The sequence below is a fragment of the Platichthys flesus genome, chromosome 10 (assembly GCF_949316205.1).
Source record: "Platichthys flesus chromosome 10, fPlaFle2.1, whole genome shotgun sequence".
NCBI classification, from domain to species: Eukaryota; Metazoa; Chordata; class Actinopteri; order Pleuronectiformes; family Pleuronectidae; genus Platichthys; species Platichthys flesus.
Genome location: NC_084954.1, coordinates 4,406,237 through 4,425,066, shown reverse-complemented (window position 1 = coordinate 4,425,066; position 18,830 = coordinate 4,406,237). Strand labels below are relative to the sequence as shown.

At 44.8% G+C, this 18,830-nt stretch overlaps 2 protein-coding genes across 3 annotated transcripts; one reads left to right on the top strand and one right to left on the bottom strand.

Annotated features, from left to right (window-relative positions):
- Positions 1-987: 987 nt before the first annotated feature.
- sav1 (salvador family WW domain containing protein 1) lies at positions 988-8,012 on the top strand. The gene is made up of 5 exons (XM_062397909.1): positions 988-1,236; positions 2,369-2,896; positions 5,375-5,645; positions 5,758-5,913; positions 6,420-8,012. The coding sequence occupies exons 1-5, from the start codon at positions 1,143-1,145 to the stop codon at positions 6,631-6,633; spliced, it is 1,263 nt and encodes a 420-aa protein (XP_062253893.1). The 5' UTR covers positions 988-1,142; the 3' UTR covers positions 6,634-8,012.
- Positions 8,013-8,438: 426 nt separating this feature from the next.
- On the bottom strand, positions 8,439-18,398 carry atl1 (atlastin GTPase 1). Of its 2 annotated transcripts, none has more exons than XM_062397906.1 (14): positions 18,208-18,398; positions 16,241-16,491; positions 15,444-15,578; positions 14,678-14,782; positions 14,458-14,508; positions 13,942-13,998; positions 13,722-13,814; positions 13,459-13,597; positions 12,731-12,858; positions 12,527-12,583; positions 12,059-12,130; positions 11,547-11,978; positions 11,009-11,023; positions 8,439-10,243 (listed from the first exon to the last, which is right to left on the bottom strand). In XM_062397906.1, the coding sequence occupies exons 1-14, from the start codon at positions 18,245-18,247 to the stop codon at positions 10,136-10,138; spliced, it is 1,683 nt and encodes a 560-aa protein (XP_062253890.1). In that variant the 5' UTR covers positions 18,248-18,398; the 3' UTR covers positions 8,439-10,135. The 2 variants fall into 2 exon arrangements, with proteins under 2 accessions (XP_062253890.1, XP_062253891.1); XM_062397907.1 differs by having other exon boundaries at positions 18,214-18,397.
- Positions 18,399-18,830: the final 432 nt, after the last annotated feature.

Here is an 18,830-nt window from a genome sequence, read left to right as displayed (position 1 = left end):
CCTGGAGTTTTACGTTCACTTTGTCAAGTGTCAAAACTCCTTATTTATGTCTAATAGAACCTTATTATCTGGTGCAATATGTTAAGTGTCGGTAAAAAGCTGCAATTTTTTCCGACTGCACAATAGTGAATGTTTTTTTATTAAAGTGAAGGATGATGACTTTGTGGTGGATGCAGAGGAAGCACTAAGGTGGAGAACAGGGTCATGTTTTGTGCTTTTAGTATAAATAAAATATATAAATTGTTTTAATCTGATATCATGTTTGATTTATTTGCTTCTGCTGCTGTTCAGAGAGAATTGTTTGTAAGATTTTTATTTTCCTCAAGCAGAGCAGCAGTGTTCAAACTTAAATTTGGAGTTCGCCTTTATTACAAGCTTTTAGGTAAATGTTGAAAAGGGGACTGTCTTTATTTGTTTATCTTTATTTTCATCCTGCGAAAACACAACAGATATTTACCTGGAAATATTCTGTGAATTTATAACATGAACAAAACTATTTCACTAAATTCAAACTTTGACTTAGTGTGAGAATAAGTGAGGGACTACATCTGGTTTTCAAAATAAAAGTGAAGAAAACCGACATAATATGGAAATAAGATTTAATTTTAATCAAGTAAGTCTGATACTAGTTCAAGACTCTTGAATTTAATTTCCTCTTGAACTAATCATTTTAATATTTATTGCAATTGTTGTATTTGTGCTCTTAATGCTGTGATCTACAAATTGCTTTTAACTGTTTCCGCATGCACATTATCTGTATAACATACCAATTATATAATATATTATTCCACATCCTAACCCTAACCCTCTTATTGTGAACAGTCGTATCTTTACATATTTTTTTTTTTCCTATTTGGTGAGTTTTCTTAAATGTCAGTGCATTGATCATTAATTCACTGAACGTTTACAGGACTGCTGCTTTTATTGTGACACCCGCCCCGTTACCGTAAAGCCCTTTGTAAACGCGCGGCCCGTAAAGCGGTGACCGCCCTGACAGAGCGGCGGAGGCTGACTGACACCGAGGCTGGAAAACATGTCGACTCTCCGGGCTGAGCCGAGCGGACGCGACGGTCGCAGACACGCAGCACTGAGCCATGACACCACCGCGCCGCGTTGTTGACGTCCCTCCGAGCGAGTGAGTGATGCTCTCGAGAAAGAAAAGCAAAAACGAAGCGTCCAAACCGGCCGAGGTCCACGGGAAGTATGTGAAGAAGGAAACGTCGCCGCTGCTCAGAAGTAAGTTAGCGCTGCTAGCTCCCACTTAGCATCGGCTAGCCTGCCCTGCTGCGAAAGTTAGCTCGGCGGCGAAAAGTGGCTAAAATAACAGCGACGTTGAACATCTGTAGACGTCACTATGTTGGCTCGCACGTTTATAAACCAACTGTTTTAATCCCGAACTGTTTTTAAACCGAAACAAGTCGCTAACCTGCTAGCTAGCTGCCTGCTAAGCTAACTGATCAACTGGTCGCTTCACTGACATCAGCTCGCAGGGCTAAAGTTGGGAGTTAACGGTACCAGGTATTAACCTACGTGTACAAGTACTACCTGAACTCCATTAGTTACATGTATTCTGTCTTTGTATATCTGTTTACTAAGAATAACAAGTCTGAGTTGTCTCTAGTCAGCTCACACTGGTCTTTAAGGAGACGTTGAATGAGTGTTGTCATCTGGGCTGAGCTGTTTAAACTGGGCTACTTTAACTAAACTGGTATTTTAACCCACAAGCAATTTGCTTTATATCATGTATTCATGTCATCCTCATTACCTAGCAGTACCCGAGGGAAGTATTATGAACTTGTACTTTAAAAGTTAGTGTAGAGTTTACTAGTGTACAATCAGACAGAAGTACCCTGTCCTTGAAGTAATGGACTATATTGTTGTGTCACTGATACATTTCAGTACAAGAAGGAATATTCTATTGTTTTAATTTAATCTGTTTCCGTCATATCATCCTCTCCTGTGTATTTTCAATATTAATGTGGGTGCAGCTGCAGTTCTGTTGGCTGGTAAGTTAAAATAAATACTGTGTTTTGCTCTGAATTGTAGTAGAATAAAGTAAATACTCAAGAATGGTACAAGTACCAGAAGGTTGTCGGTTCGATCTCCCCCATCTGTGTGCCAAAGTGTCCTTGGGCAAGACACCGAACCACAGATTGCCCCTGACGGCTGTCCCAGCATCGAACTGTACTGTGTGTAACCTGAACTTTAAAGTACTTTAAATCAATGCTAGAAATTTGCTATGAATACAGACATGTTACCACTAACTTGAATATGTGTACTTGGTTAGATTCCTCCACTGCCCATTTGCATTACCACTGCGTCACTGTGTTGACAAATACTGACAGTTCATTTGTTTATCTGTTTGCAGATCTGATGCCCTCGTTCATCCGCCATGGACCCACTATTCCCAGACGCACAGAGGTCCCTCTGCCAGAGATGGGGCCCTCATCCTACCCTCCTCCCAGCCGGGAGCCCGTGGTGTCCCGCAACAAGAGTTTCCTCCGCACCCCCGTGCAGAGGCCTGCACATGAGGTGGCCCGCAGGGAGAGCCACCGCATGTCGGCACCCCCATACCTGCCTCGCAGTCTGGGGGACCTCCCCCACGAGTACGGAGGCTCCTCACAGTCTTTCCTCACAGACGTGAGCCCCATGTCTGAGAATGGAGACGCTGGCCGCTATTATTACCCCTCTGAACCTTACTATGACAGCCAGCAGCATCAACAACCGCAACAGCAGCAGCAGCAGCAGCAGCAGCACCCGCAGCAGCAGCAGCGTCAGCCCATGATGGTCCCAGATCGCTTTCCTGAGGACTATAGATACTATGAGCACAATGAACACAACTTCCAAAGAGTTCCCCGACAGCACACTCCCCCAGCTCCCAGCAGACCCCCTTCAGGTAAACATTGAGTTATGCTTCTCACTTGTTTTACTGTTCTTCTCTGGAGAATGACCAACCATGAGCAGTGACAGGGAAGTAAGCAAGGTCATGAATTGTATTTTTTGAAATCCCCCCAAAGCTTCTTTTTTTTTTTTTCAAATTCTGTGGTATGAGAACCCAGCACTGTTTTATGTGAAGGGAAATCACATCTCACCAGCAACTTCTCCGACTTTTTTACTGAGAAAACTCTGGGATCCAGTGAAAACTTACTGTGTGATTGCTCTTATGGAATGAGAAAGTCTTCTGCATGGGTTGTGGACCACACGTCTCTGAAAGGAATGCAGACTGGTGGTGGTCAGTGTGCAGCTCAAAGGAGCAATTTTATCTCAGTCTCCCTGAGGAATTAAACTTTTTTGTTTCCTCCTAGTGTTCCACATTGTAAACACCGGTTTGACGTCAGTGTGTACTTTCCATGAGATCGAATGTTTTGGGGGTTCGCTGGAATTTTCCACCCCCCCCTTCAAATGACCGTGAACCTTTTATTTTGTTGCTGACTATATGGTTTAGTTTTATGTCTGACTATCACATATGCAGCCTTGTTTGGAGCGAAGCTAAACACGCATTAGGGGCTCTGCATTTTTCACCTCGCTGTTTGTCGAATCTTTTTGCTGGAACACTAGTAATTTGTCGACCGCCTCCAGTTCAATGTCTCAGCCTCCACCTGCTTGTTTCTATGAATCATCGGTGTCTGCTGAGCTGTCCCCTGTTGACTGACATTGCAGACGTAAGACTAATGAGTTGTAAGCAGGAGGAGTCATATACCAACAATCAGCTGATTCTCCTTTTGGTAAATATTTGTAAGGGTATTAAAGGAAATAGGAGTCTGCTTTACATTTTTATATATATATATATTACATGCTTATAATCAATGTAAGAATATGGGTAAGAGCTGCATTATACATGATGTTGTTCTCCTTTTGATTATTGTACTTTACAATAATCTGATTAGCTGCTAATGTCGACTTTTTTTTTCAGATGCACTTCTGAGCTGTTTTTTTGAAAAATCCCTGTTTGCTGTTATAACCCATAATATACCAGTTTTTATTTGAGAGTGAGAGTTCGACAGGAAAATATCCAGGGAAGTGAGTCGGTGGGTGTGTTGATGACGTTTCTTAACACATGATGGAAACAAAACTGAACTAAACCTCTAGAGAATACAGAACCTTCAGGATGAGAAAGAGGAGCAGTACACGTAGAGGTCGCCAAAGAAGATGTCAACAACGAGATTCGAGAGCTTTTGGTGATAACGGCCGACGCCAGTGTTCTGTAAACAAGAACATGTGACTTCAGCAGCTGAGTTTACGTGTCATGTCCTTTCACCAGACGCCTGAACCTTCTGGACATTATCCTGTTGATGTGAACGTGTCCGACTCCTGCTGCGCTCTTCATAATTGAAATGGAAACCCAGGAAAATGTGTAGACTAGAAAACAGCTTTAACATCATAACTCCTGACTTTATGCAGTGAAATTCCTGTCAGGCGATCAGTGACTATGGCGTGCTGCCATTTTTCTGGAGAAAAGGGCAGAAATGATGATGATTACGATGATGAGGAGGAGGAGGAGGAGGAGTGCGCTCACATTCCGTCTCTTCACTCAGCAGCTGGCAAAGAGCTCCGGCTCTGCTGCTGTCACTCTCGTGCAGAATTTATCAGATTGTAGCCGCCATTTTGCTGAGGCGCTTCATTCCTCGCACATTCTCCAGCGTTTCAGCCGTTTCTGAGTCCCTGCAGGCGATTTTCTTTTAATTTTTCAGTCTCAACGTTTCTCACTCGGTCTAACTCGTCCTCACAGCTGTTTGTTCAACATTCCTCGCTGACGTTATTCACCAGTAAAAGTACAGGAACTTTTTTTTTTTTTTGCGGGCCCACTTGGCTGTCGGCTCCCTCGGGGTGTTGGGGAGTTCAGCGGTTTGTTCTCTTCCAGTGAAAGCCCCTGTGTGTTTGTGTGTGTGTCTGTCCATACAGAGATCTCTGCCTTCCTGTCCAAAAGCAGCAACACTCCCATTTCCTACCATTCATTAAACGACATCGGTCAGAATAAGATGCTCCGTGAGTCAAAGGGATTAGGCCCCGTTCACAATCACTGCACTGCTTAAAACGCCATCAGTCATGCTTTAAGTAGTGATTCATTGCATTCCTCTCTTATCCTGCTCTATGTACAGTTGAAACATCAGAGGGATCTTTCTGAAAACTCTACATTCCTCCGCTGTAAATGTCATTTTCCCACACATGCAGTTTTTTCAGATATTTTTGAAACATAGTTCTCCTGTCCCTGAGGCCCAGTTAGCGGGCAGCTGCTCTGCCGTGTGTTTGTTCAGACTTCGCTCTCTCTCTCTCTTTCTCTCTTTCTCTTTCTCTCTCTCTCTCTCTCTCTCTCTCTCTCTCTCTCTCTCTCTCTCTCTCTTCGTTTCTAAAAAAGAAATGTTTGTTTCCTCAGGCATAGGTCGAATACAGGCCAAATCCCTGGGGAACCTCTCCAATCTGACGGGAGAGGACCTCCCACTTCCGCCCGGCTGGACCGTCGACTGGACCATCCGTGGCAGGAAGTACTACATCGACCACAACACCAACACTACACACTGGAGCCACCCTCTGGAGCGGGAGGGGCTCCCTCCAGGCTGGGAGAAGGTGGAGTCGGCCGAGTTCGGGGTCTACTACGTGGATCACATCAACAAGAGGGCACAGTATCGCCACCCCTGTGCTCCGAGGTAACTTTTCATACTATTTGAGGGACAACTCACTAGAAAATGTCCTTACTGGTGTAAGTTAAAACATCATAATAATGTTACTTACTTGAGGGTTCAATATTGTGTCTTCCAGCGTCCCTCGTTATGATCAACCCCCACCACTACCACCTCCTGTGACCTATCAGCCACGTCCCATAGATAGGAACCAGCCGGTGCTGGTGCCAGCTAACCCGTACCACACCGCCGAGATTCCAGACTGGCTGCAGGTGTACGCCCGTGCACCACTAAAGTGAGTACCTCACATATCACACACCCACACAGACAACTTCCAGTGGGACATGCATGAGTGGATGGGTTTTATATGGAAAGTGTTGACTTCTTGGTATCAGAATATTAAGGTATGCACCACCCGCTCACATGGAGGAGGCAGGGTTTATGACCTATACTGCAGCCAGCCACTAGGGCTTCTTTTTCCGGGACCTGTCCTGTCTTCTATCACCATTAGTTGTTCTGTTTGGAATGGGCTGTTTTGATTGGCCTGTGGTGATGATGGAGCCGCACTAAATAAAGACCTGAAGCTGCACCACCGCTGCTGCACAGAGAGCCGGTCACCTGTTCAATCAAAGTTCAGTGAAGGCCTTTAAAAGGATGCATGTCAGGTGTGATGAGATGAACACCTCTAGACATGAGCCAGCCACCTACAGACAGATGTACAGTAAGGGAGCGGGTCTAAGGTGCCGATTGAGAACAGAAACTTCAGTTTACAGATAATTCACCACCGGCCTCTCTCCTCAGGTACGACCACATCTTGAAGTGGGAGTTGTTCCAGCTGGCCGACCTGGACACGTATCAGGGCATGTTGAAGCTGCTCTTCATGAAGGAGCTGGAGCACATCGTCAAATCCTACGAGGCGTACCGACAGGCGCTGCTGTCCGAGGTGGAGGCCCGCAAGCAGCGGCAGCAGTGGTACGCCCAGCAGCCCAACAAGAACTTCATGGGGAACATGTGATGTGTATGTGCACTCAGGATGCCGCACCGCGACACGCCCCTCCTGTGGTCACCACAGTTTGGGAGCGGTCAGGGTTTCTCTTTGAAATCGTGATTGACTCTTAATTGCCTCTTTACCAAACACATCTGTGCCTTCGCTTGATCCAAATATATCAGCCAGGAAGTTGAGACGCACGACAGGATTGGGACAGGATTCGTGAATGATCCTGGGATTGAAAAACACTCCGATGAAGAAGAAGATGAAAAAAAAGACGTGTAAATGTGCTTCATCTGGGGAGACGGCCTGCGGAGCCGTTCACAGCCACTGCCCCGAGAACCGAGTTGCTGTTTGGATTTGAGTTTTAAAGACTGAGGAGAACAGAGACTGAAAAACCCGTTGTTGAAAAACACCCAGAGATTGTGCCTTCTTTTCTTTTTTCTTTTTCTACGAATAAATCGCAGCATTTTTACAATGTCTGCTCGTATCGTGTATCCACCAGCTCCCACGTCATTTTTTCCTCTGGGAGAAAACGACCGGCAGCTTCTTCTAATTTGTTCCCATACGAAATACTTCATGCCTATTTTTCCTTTTGCTTTGTTACCCTCATAAAAACTGAAGCCACAGTCTTTTTTACACTACACAAAAAAGTGTGCATTTTTTTTTCTTATTTTATGACAAACTGTATGCTTTACGAGACAATCCACCAAAACTCTGAACAGATATTTAAGGTTTGATATGAAACGCGTCTTTGCTTAAAGACCTTTTGACGGACGGCGCATCACACCGGATGCAGTGGTTGGAGCTTCTCTAGGCTCTTTGGCATTACTGTAAGTCAGGAATATACTTGTGTTTGTGTACAATGAAACTTAAATAAGCTACTGGAACGTTTTTAAAACACTACAGAAGACTCAAAGTTTGCTAAACAAGTGCAATTCAATTTCTCTCTATATATTTCCCACTTCGGTGATGCCTTATATTTCACGGACTGACACGTCTCTTGTGAAGCGCAGGTTCTTGGAAGATTATTCTATTGGTTAACAAAGATATTCAGAAGTGTCCTTAAATCTGAGGTCTTGTCTAGAGAAGACAGGATCCAGGGTTTAACTATGTGTTAAAAAGTTTACGACTCTAACTTATAAATCGGGGTTTGGTTCTATTTTGAATATTAAGTAGTTTAAAGTACATTTGTATGAGAATATCTGCAATACACTTCTGAATTTCCTAAAAAATACATGTTACAGTTACAGTAGAATAAGTTTATAAAGAACCTTTTGGCTTCTCTAAAACGAAAAGTCTCGATCACATCTTTTTCAGAATGGTGTCAACAGCAGTTTGTACATATCTCATGTTGTTACCAATACAAGACAAAAGCAATAAAGTCTGCAGTGAAGAAAAACACACGTCTGACTTTACAGTTGTTGCCTCTTGTTTACTTTGACATGAAACCTAGAAATGGATTTGAGTTTGAAATGTAAAGTCACCTGTAGAATGTGCAGCTCCTCTCGCCTGTAAGGAGTCCCTGCTCACTTTCTGTGGAATCTCGTTTCCACCAGAGGAAACTCAAAAACCCTCTGAGCTCTTCCCTTCAAGAGTTGGATGAGACCAAAGACGGAGTTTAAAGACTGAATGTTGGCCTTGGATTAGTAATTCAAAGAAAAAGAACTTGTCTGTTAGATGTTTTAAAAGGTGGATTATACATCAGTGATGTGTTCACAGCTCAAATAGCCCCAAAACCACATACTACATCAAACAGTATTTTTATTTATTCAAATGTGTCTACGTGGAATCGTTCAAAAAATATTACTCAAGGCTAGTTTTCATTAATTTGGTCCAACTTTATTATTATGTCTTTGTAACTGAAACGTTTGCAGTGCATGAAGCCGTGTCCACCTGGAAGAGGTCGATCTCCTTTCACCTTTCAGTTCAGTGGATGTGAACGACGATGAGGGCAGTTTGAGGAACCAATTCTTAAAAATCTCCAATTAACGTAAACGCAACACCACTGTGAACAAAAGCTACTTCTTCTGACACGAATGGACACGATCACTCCAGCGAAGTCATGAAGACACGGGGAGGGGGGGGGGGGTCTTAAAGCGGACTGCGATGGTTCCTTGTGTGTGAAGGCCTCACTCATGTTGATTATACGCTGTGGAAGACTGGAGAAGCCACCGTGCTGCAGAGCCTTTACATCCTCAACCCTTGAGGTCAGACCTCAGTATAAACTCGCTAAATACGCATGACAGTGTCCCTGTTCTCTCCGTGACCAATGAGCTAAAAACAACGACCACAAATATACAGATGTACAGTAACAGTCTACGAAGCCGAAGTATTCAAACACCAAAAAAGTGCCGCCACAGACACAAGCCTTTTGTTTACAAATGCAAGCTGTTGTGGACTACACAAAGAGCCGGGGCCTCTTTCACCATGCAGCGGTTTCTTTTTCTTTTCTCTTCTTCTTTCACAGATGATTCAACTTAAGTGTGTGAGGATGATGAAAGAGACGAGGAATGAGGATCCCTCTCCGGAGCAGGCCCGTGGCCCCGCCTCACGGCCTCTCGCTCTGATTCCTCGGTGGCCACGGGGAGGCTACATTCCTCGGATTTGCTCGAACATTCAGTGAGAAAACACAACAATGGTCCCACCCACCACCTCTGCATCACAATGGGAACCGAACGCACTCTTTTCCTGCGACCTCGGAGGCCAAGCGCTCGTGTGCACTGGGACCACTGGGAGTATGCAGGCCCACTGGGACGCTGCGTGACTGCAAAAAACTGCAAGCGGACCACAAAGCGAGAGATGGTGTCGGCTAGTGTTGTGTAAACTTTAAAAACCCAACACAAAGCTGCACTCCCTGATCCAGACCTCAAAAAGTTACACCAACCTCCAAAGCAAAAAAACAAAACTCTTTACAACGAAAGCCCTTCTTTTTTTTTCTTTTTTTTACATGTTATGGCACAATATTACTTAGTCACAACCATTCAAACGAAACATTTCATATAAAGAAGTCCTGGTTTTAAAGCTCGGAGATGTGGGACATGAACCATTCACCATGCTGATGATCCACGGGACGCTGCGTCAGGCAACGCACAGAACCTAGTTTGGCTTTCATAGATATTTATCTTATAGACGGCACGAAACTTCAAAGAACAGAACGACCGTCACAAACGAGGATGAAAGGGAAAGAACTGGTCCGATATGAAATGAACAGCTGACTGGAGGTCGGTTGATGCACATTCTCTCCTCGGATAGATCTGTACAGCGTGTTTTCACAGACACACAAAAGTGAGACACAATGATTCATGTCACCCCTCGATGGAGAGCCACTGCAGAGGTGCTCTGACGTCGCCTATACGTGAACATTATACAGTCCGTTATTAGGTTTGAAAGAAGTGAGTGTACTGGTGACAGCCCCAATACCAGAATAAAAGAGTGCCTGATGGGTGAGGATGTTCCTCTTCCTCCTCCTCCTCCTCTTCCTCCTCGTCCCCTGTCCATCACCAGGAAGTCCCTGCTGTGTCTTTAATCAGTCCCTCTTCCTTTCCTGCTCGTCCTCATCCATCTGAGGCCCCGGGAAGGCGTGGTGGTACAGGTGCCTGTGATTGGCCGCAACATTATAGAGCTTGTAGAGGGCCTGCGGAGCGGAGACGGTGGTTACAGGAAGAAGATCCATCAACACTGTAGATCAATCTGCTACTGGCTTCAACCCCTGTTAAACCCCCCCATCACTCCCACATCTGTATGCAACGTCTACAGATGTTCCAAGGCTGCAGCTTGGTTTTCTAAAGTGATCTAAATCAAATATGCATCTCTGACCTCTAGTGTCTGTAGGTTTTACTTCCTGCCATCGCTTCTTAAGCAGTTTTCATTCACAACAGTTGTTTTGAGCAATAACTGATTATCCTTAGTTGGCTGGACATTAGGAGAACGATGCTCAGACAGATTTTATTGTAAGAAAAGAATCAACCTGAAACAATTAAGGTGAGATAGAGGACAACACGTCCCCTCGTCTCAAGTGCAGAACATGCTGGAGTGTGTCTGTGGTAGAATATGATCCCAGATCAGTTAGTTTACACACATGACAGAGAATTGATGAAGGTCTTAAAACTAACTTCACGATCAGTGAGGTCCTGCGTCTCATCGAGGGACGACCTCAAGTTCAACACACAAAGCAGGAGCCACCTTAAAGTCATTTTTTATATTACCATTCATGGGGCAGTTGCACAATTATCCCAGTTAATAATCCAGGCTTTGATAATAGTCACAAGAAACTGCAGCAAATTCCCACATAGAGATTTATACACTCTTGTTTTGGCATCCAAAGTTTCCTCTTTTTATAAAAGTTAAGTGAACGTATCCTTTGTAAAGTAAATATTCTTAATATGATTTGTACTCTTACCTCATTTGTGCTCCCCTGCAGAGGCATTAAAAAGAAAAGACATATAGTGTGAGCACATACATGCATATATATATACATACATATTTGTAATATAACACATACAAAGCTTGTTGATTGGTGGCGTAATGGAACTTGAATAGTCTCTGCCACTGATTTAAAGGAGATAGATGCCACCTAGTGGTTTAAAGAGACAGTAGCACCTAAGTTACAGACAGGTGAATGGAAAGTGGGCAGTGTTTCAATTTGACTGTTTCCCCTCTTAGTAAATCATTCGATTAGTCAGCTATTATTAAATTAAAATAATATTTAAGTCATATTTTCAGAAAATGCTTCTCCAATGTGAATATTTGTTGATTCTCTCAATCTTTCACAATGTTTTTCTTTGTTGTTTGGATCCAAACAAACAATCTGAAGAAGAAAACGTTTTTTTTTCTATATTTTCTCAAATTCTGTGGTAAAACTTCTAGTAATCAATAATGAAAATACTCATTAATATGTCTGTTTTCAGTGTAGGAACTGAATGTGTTGGTGGACGCACCTGGTCCCACAGTGCACCAGCCACCTGGTCGATGACGGCTCCCAGTTCTCGGTACTCCCCGGAGTAGCGGATGTAGGCCCAGGTGCAGAGGGTGATCAGCGCCAGACCCAGGATCATGTTGCACAAGCTGGCGATGACGTCCACGCCCACAAAGCCTGTGATGCCCGCGGCCACGTACATGACAAAGATGACCACGAACAGGGTGGCGGGCGTGCGGGCGGCGTGGAAAATGTTCTTGGAGTCATTGTGCTTGATGTACTGGACGAAGACCTCGTCGATCTCCCCCTCCAGCTGCTGCAGGTAGCGGCGGCTGAATTCCTCGCCTCCCATCTTCTTCACGCCCCGGAACACCTGCAGGGCCTCCTCCCTGATGACGCCGTGTCGGGCCTGCAGCTCGCTGGGGGCCAGGAAGGGCCGATCGCCGCCACACACCTGAGGACGGAGACAAGGGGGACGGGTGAAGAAGCGTCCTGCAGCCGGAGGTCGGTTTAGAGAAGATCCTTTGCACTCACCCCCTCCATCTTCTTGTTGTACAGATCCTTTGCGGCTGCGACGGCTGCCAAATTGTTCGCCTCTGCTGTGGCCTGAGAGGAAGCACAGGAAGTGAGTGTCAGGGAAGAAATACTCTAATGATCCTGCAGAGGAAAACTCAAATGCCACAGAAACACAGAGTTACTGCTCCTGTTCACTCAGGACGTGTAAATTCAGGTCTGAGCTTTAACCTGCTCCACAGTACAGAGACAGCGACTGAATTCAAATCAAGAAGGAAAATATTCACATAAAAGGTACTTAATAAAAAGCATCAACATAAAAAAGTAACTGGAAAGTGAGTTGAGGTAAATCGAAGTGAGAAAGTAAAGAAGTTGAAATGAATAAGTAAAGAAAAATGCATTTGATTTAGTCTTTTACGATCATGAATATTGAGCCTCTACCTCAAACACAATTCTCTACATCTAGACACAGTGAGAGGGAAACCTTACCTGCAGCATGGATTTTGGATGAGGCAGCTCCTCGCCTTGGTAAATTTTGATGTAGGCCTGAAATAAACAGTGAGGACCAAAAGGCAAAGTGAGGAGGAGAATGTCAGTTATCAGCGTTTAGCAGCACACGTCTGATCTATGGACCCTGTGTGGTTTCTGGTGTTTACTGAGAGTGGACTTGTGAGCTTGGTCCTTCGCTCTGACCTTGAAATACTCCACCAGGCCTCTGCACGTGATTTTGCTGCCGTTGATTTCCTTCACGTCGATGTTACTAGGACTGAGGAGCCAGGGGACCAGCACCTTCAGGTTGTTGATGAACTCGCCATCGATTTCTAGACCAGGAGGAGGAGGAGGAGGAAGAGGAAGAGGAAGAGGAGGAGGAGGAGGAGGAGGAAGAGGAGGAGGAAGAGGTGGAGGAGGAAGAGGAGGAGAGGCAGCGCGGATGAGTATTTAACTGTGTTGTTTGAAGTACATTTAGTATCTGATAGTTAATCCAGGAAATACTAAGTAGGAAAGATCAGCAGTAGAAACAGGCATACAAATAAAACAGCTTATTTTTCTTTCTTCTAGATAGATAGATAGATAGATAGAGAGATGGATGGACGGACGGACGGACGGACGGATGGATGGATGGATGGATAGATAGATAGATAGATAGATAGATAGGTGGATAGATAGGTGGATAGATAGGTGGATAGATAAGATAGATAGATAGATAGATAGATAGATAGATATATAGATAGATAGATATAGATAGATAGATAGATAGATAGATAGATAGATAGATAGATAGATAGATGGATAGATAGGTGGATAGATAAGATAGATAAGATGATAGATAGATAGATAGATAGATAGATAGATAGATAGATAGATAGATAGATAGATAGATAGATAGATAGATAGATAGATAGATGGATAGTTGGATGTACCTTGAATTCTTCCATCGAAGTGAGGGTTGGTGGCCACCTTGAGGCCCGGGTGGGGCATCAGGAAACAGGAGATGTTGGTGAAGCAGGAGTGGATGTGTTTACGCACGTTCTGCAGCTCTTCATGCTGGTTCTCAGAGATCTGCGGCGCAAAAACACAAGCACACGCGTCTTAGTCGACTTCGTGACTCAGAGATTCTTAGACAGACGACACAGGAAGAAACGTGAATTGACCTTCGACCTCTGTGACATCAGTGATGACTGACCTTCAGCCTCTTCTCGAGGAACTGCATGCCTCCTTCCTGTCCGTAGGGAAACTCGTACGGGAAACTCCAGTCTCGAACGAGGAAAATCATGGACTGAGACAGAAAGTGGATCAGGTCACTATAAATAATAATATGACTGCTTAAGATAATTATCCATAATGATGTTTGAATGTCATGTACACACATTTGAATTCAGTCAGCAGCACAATGAAGCTGTTACCTGGAAAGGTTTGAGGAAAGTCTCTTCCATTGCTAATCTGCCGTACTCAGTGAAGAGCTGAAATAAAGAAAAATAGACCCAATCAGTGGGGATGTGAAATGTATTGATGGAAGACTACAATCATTTTAGATCATTTAGAATCATTAACGCTCCAGTGAGAAGAACTGAAGTTGAACTGTAGATGAATTGAAAGACTTAGAAGTCATTAAAATCCAGATTTTGTCTCCACTATTCAGCAGGAAACGTTTAAAATATGAAGAATTCCGATCAGAGTTTGGTGGATTTGTTTCTTCTGGTTCAGGAAGCAGCGGATCGTGGGTAATATTCACCGCTGTTTCTCAGTCAAAGTCACATCATGTTGCTTTTGGACCTTCTGAGGAATCACATGATTTCTGACACAGCTTTTTATTATATATCTATATTATTTACTGAGCCCCAGTATGAAGCTCCTGACCTCGGTCTGGGAGCTCTCAGTATTGTGTTGATTATTATGTGTATTGGTGTTGACAGTGTTACCTGCAAGTGCTGGAGGTCGTCCTCTTGTACATTCTGTGAGATGTTGTAAACCTGAAAAGGAACATTTACAGTTTTATTTCATAAAATCCAGTTAAAATGTAAGTTTTAAAATACGATGCGTCTATTTGATGATATCACTTTAGTGCGTGGAAACATGTCGGTCCTAAAACTAACCCTTAAAGTGTTTACAGTCCCAGTAGACATGCGTGTGTGGTGGTACCTGCATGGAGCTTATCATGGTGCTCAGGGCGAACACGGTGGCTGAATCCCGCAGCGTCGACTGGCTGTCGAACGTCCCCTGAGTGTCCATCAGCAGCACGGCCACCTGGGAGACAGAGGAAGACGTTGAGCTGTGAGGGGGGGCGCCACGTGTCTCCTGCCTCCACTCTGCTGGGTAAAGAGTCATGTGATGCTGTGGGGGGATTGTTAGAGGAGTGATTGAACTCCAGGAGTGTTTCAAGGGTCTTTGGGGGCCCAATCGTTGAAGCCCCCCCCCCCTCAGCTAAGGGGCCCCAAGGTGCTGAGCTAGTTCTTTTTGTTTCTAATTAAAGATCTTGGAAGGAACAAACCATTGCAGAACGCAGGGCGGTTTCACACTGACCTTGTTTGGTCCGGACCTTCAGACTTTTGACTTTGGTCTGAACTAAATAATAACAGGTGTGAAAGGTGCCTCGGACCATGATTGGGACAAATGGACCAAATCGTTCTGCAGAGTGAAAACTATTTTTGATGGATGGTTATGACTTTGTGACCAACAACAGGAGGTTGAGATGTTCATGAAGCTCATGAAGCTCCAACAAGATCAAGTTGGACGACTGGGTGGTGATAACATGATGACGTAACAGTGGCTACAAATCTAACAAAAGGAAAAAGTGTATTTGTTTTGTCCACCCCTTCTAGTTGTAGTTTAAAAGTTGTTTAAAATACAAGATCTGAATTGGCCCATCACATCTGACTGTGTCATGTTCACATTTATGAGACTTCACCTTTCCACCGTCTGGCTTGTCCACCAGGAAGACCTCGCTCCAGATCTGGATCCCTGTGGTCTCCCTCTCTGAGCCCCCCCGCCAGGAGAAGCCGGTCAGGGGCTCGTCTGCATCGCCGAGCCACGTGTCCGAGGCCTGAGCACAATGACACCGGGTCAGCAGATCCAGTAGTGTTTGTGATTAGATGTTGAAGATCAGACTGGGAATGGGATCATAATCATGCCTTTCCCATACTGTACAAACTTTTTGTAAGATTTACACATGTACATGTAGTGTGCATTAACTGGTGTGAACAATAAGAGTTTATACAACTGGACTATACATTCTGTTTTCATTAGACTGACACAGCTGCTGCACAGACTGTGGCTCTAAAGGAGATCACCAGGGCAAGATGGCCGCACTCGTGTCCAAGATATTTTGGCTTCATCTTTGAATAGTGGGAGGAAGTAGAGACACAATCTATGAAGAACAGAACTTAGTTGAACTCTTCTTTCTTTCATTGATTATTTGTTTAAAATCATATGAACTCCATTCTGTGACTTTCTTTCCACATTTTTCCACATTTACACAATTTAAGCCGATTGAATTCAGTTTTTTTAAATATCTAGTTATGAGCGATATCAGCTGGAGTCTCCACTCAATTTCCATTAGAGAGAAATAAACACGGTCTATGAAGTGAAAATAAAAACATGAGTCTGAGTAGAAGGTGACGCTCCGACATGCAGAGGTCAAACTTCAGCTTCACACATGCACACGGAGGAGAAGCAGGAAACCAAAGGTCAGACCGGGTCACTCACGTGGTTGTACATGTAGCGCAGCATGAAGTCCATGAGGAAGGACTTGCCCTTGCGGAACGCCCCGGCCACAGAGATGGCCACCACGTCGCGGTCTCGGACCTCCTCCGCCAGCAGGATGCGACTGAGCGCCGCCTCGTCCAGCTCGAAGGTGTGGTCGTCTTTGACCAGCAGCACCTGCACGGGCCGGGCTCGTCCGTCCGGCTCCTCCTCCTCCGAGCTCCAGTCGTAGACGGGTTTGTCGCTGAGGGACCCTGGAGGACGAGTGAGGAGGGGGAGAGAGTCAGAGACCAACTGTTCATACAACCTGTCTCTGATTGTGTTGGTGTAGATATAGAATTGTGTTGCTGGTAAGTCATTTCCCTGCTGATATTCTTTCACACAACTAGGTGTGATTAGCACAGAAAGTTGTTTTCACCCCTGATCGTTTGTTTGTGATTTGTTTTTTAGAAAAACTACTCGACACATTTCCATGAAACTTGTAGGAAAGATGCAACAATGGACACAAAATAACTCAATTTAAATATAATTAAATTCTGCTGCAGATCCAGAGAAAGAGGCAGATTTCTACGAATGTGTCCAATTCGAAAACCTGGATCCAGTTTCTTTTAATGTGGTTTCCTGAGAGGACTGATGGCTGTATGCTGGACTGAAGGCCACACTAGTTCCTTCCTGTTCCATCCCAAGATCAATAGCTTCTCCCGCACCAGCTTGTTAATAATAATAACTGAATCGCTCTGTGCGTCTCATCCCATCTGTTCGCATCCAATGAGCTCATGTGCATTCAGGGCTTCTTCTTCTTCCGGAGCGTTCCAGGCAGTGACTCAGTGTGATTCCGAGCTCTGCTGTCTCATGTAGAGCGTTCAGGCTGCGTGACCGCCCTGATGCAGAGACCGGGACGACTCCAGCTCCCCAAATCCCCACTCGTGTTCCGCTACAGGAAACTTGGGTTGGAAGGTTTAAGTTCTGCACACACACACACACACACAGAAGAAAGAGAATCCTCACACCCATCACCCACTTCATCCTCAGCAGCTGTGCATGAGGCTGATTTCTCCAGGGTGCAGTTTCAACTCAGGCAGGTCTCCTGAAGAGCCACAGTGAATTTAGGAGACTGCTACAACATGAATGCACGGTTGCAGGGTGAATAATTTAAAGCCGGAGTAGTCCCAATGTTTTTCCTGAAGACTGCACGTCTCCTGCGAAGGCCTCACCCACGCCCTGGCATCAATCCGCCCGCCTGCCCCCCCGCCCGGTGGACCTCATCCTGCTCCTGCTGCTGCTCTGGTCGCAGTGAAGACGTCAGGAGCAGGGGTGTCGAGGTAAAGTGGGTCATATCAGGTAAAGCAGCGTTTCCTCCCTTTTTTTTATTCTCGTCGCCCATGAAACACTCATACACACACCTCCCCCCCCTCCCTCCCTCAGCTCCCTCCCTTGCAGGCCTGGATTAAAAGAGCCACAGAGATTCAGGAGGCTGCTGCTCAACATGGGTGATGCTGAGGATGGGGATGAGGGCACAGATGATGCTGATGAGAGGCTATTTAGTGATGCACTATTGCATAATCCCCTCCTGTGATGACTGATCTTCACAGGAGGCTCGCCCCGCTAGTGGAAGGTTATTTCCAGGCCTTTTGCCGCCTGCTCCACCCCAGGAGGACATTTCCTGTGGCCTGATATATTAAAAACATACTCTGCTGAAACAGGCATTAAATATGAATAAATTAGAAGAAGAAAAAAGATGTCTGCTTTCTTCTGCTTCACAGGGCGACACTCCAGGGATATTGGATTTAATCAGGATGGAAATAAACACACATTGGTTTCTGGGGATGACGAGATGAAAACAAGCGTCTGGATCAAGGAGGGAGATAAACATGCAAGTGGCTGCATTATCCTCCAGCCCATCGCCTCGACTGGATGGAAAAAAACGGTTCTGTGCGTCAGGGAGAGAAATAGAATAACGATGCACGTACACTCACCCCAGCTGTCTCTGTCTTTACGGTGCTTCGACATGTCTCTGGCTGAAAATGCCTCCTGTGTGTCCGGTTAGCGAGCGAGTCTGCAGTCGGTGGTCATGGGTGTCGGGTGTGGGGAGGATGCCCTGTCTCCACCGCTCCTATCGCAGGATGATGGAGCTTTTTATTCCCCCCCAGTGTCCTGCAGGGGTCACATGTGCAGCCAGGGGGCGCTGTTGTCTGTTGTTTCATTGTTACTGTGCAGGAGCAGGTTAATAATGCATGCTGGAAAAATTTATATGATTTGCTAATCATTGTTTTAAAATAAAACATTAAATACTTTCCCCTGCGGATGAAATCAAGGATATTTTCCTCTGCCCATTTAAGAAATATCTTACATGCACTCCCAGCTTTGGTCAGTAGGTGGCGGTAATGACACGGAGAATGGAAAGTATGGTGCGTTCGCGTTCTTCTATAGAATCGTACATTATGATTTTATAATAACAAATATGATTATCTTTATTTACAAGAGAAAACAGCACAGCGAGAATAAGAGACATAACAATGGTGCAGCAAATGTAAGTAAGCTTACTCAATTGAACTGTACACTTATCAAGATGTTGATAATTCCTAAAACATTT

Bases quoted from the DNA above. Each gene is read 5' to 3' on its own strand.
- sav1 (XM_062397909.1), top strand. From the start codon at position 1,143: ATGCTCTCGAGAAAGAAAAGCAAAAACGAAGCGTCCAAACCGGCCGAG. The intron at 5,646-5,757 runs GTAACTTTTCAT...TGTGTCTTCCAG, and splicing joins CGCCACCCCTGTGCTCCGAG to CGTCCCTCGTTATGATCAAC. The intron at 5,914-6,419 runs GTGAGTACCTCA...CTCTCTCCTCAG, and splicing joins TACGCCCGTGCACCACTAAA to GTACGACCACATCTTGAAGT.
- atl1 (XM_062397906.1), bottom strand. From the start codon at position 18,247: ATGTCGAAGCACCGTAAAGACAGAGACAGCTGGGGTGAGT. The intron at 14,783-15,443 runs GTGAAGTCTCAT...TCTGTCTCCCAG, and splicing joins ACAAGCCAGACGGTGGAAAG to GTGGCCGTGCTGCTGATGGA. The intron at 12,859-13,458 runs GTACATCCAACT...CTCCTGGTCTAG, and splicing joins CTTCGATGGAAGAATTCAAG to AAATCGATGGCGAGTTCATC.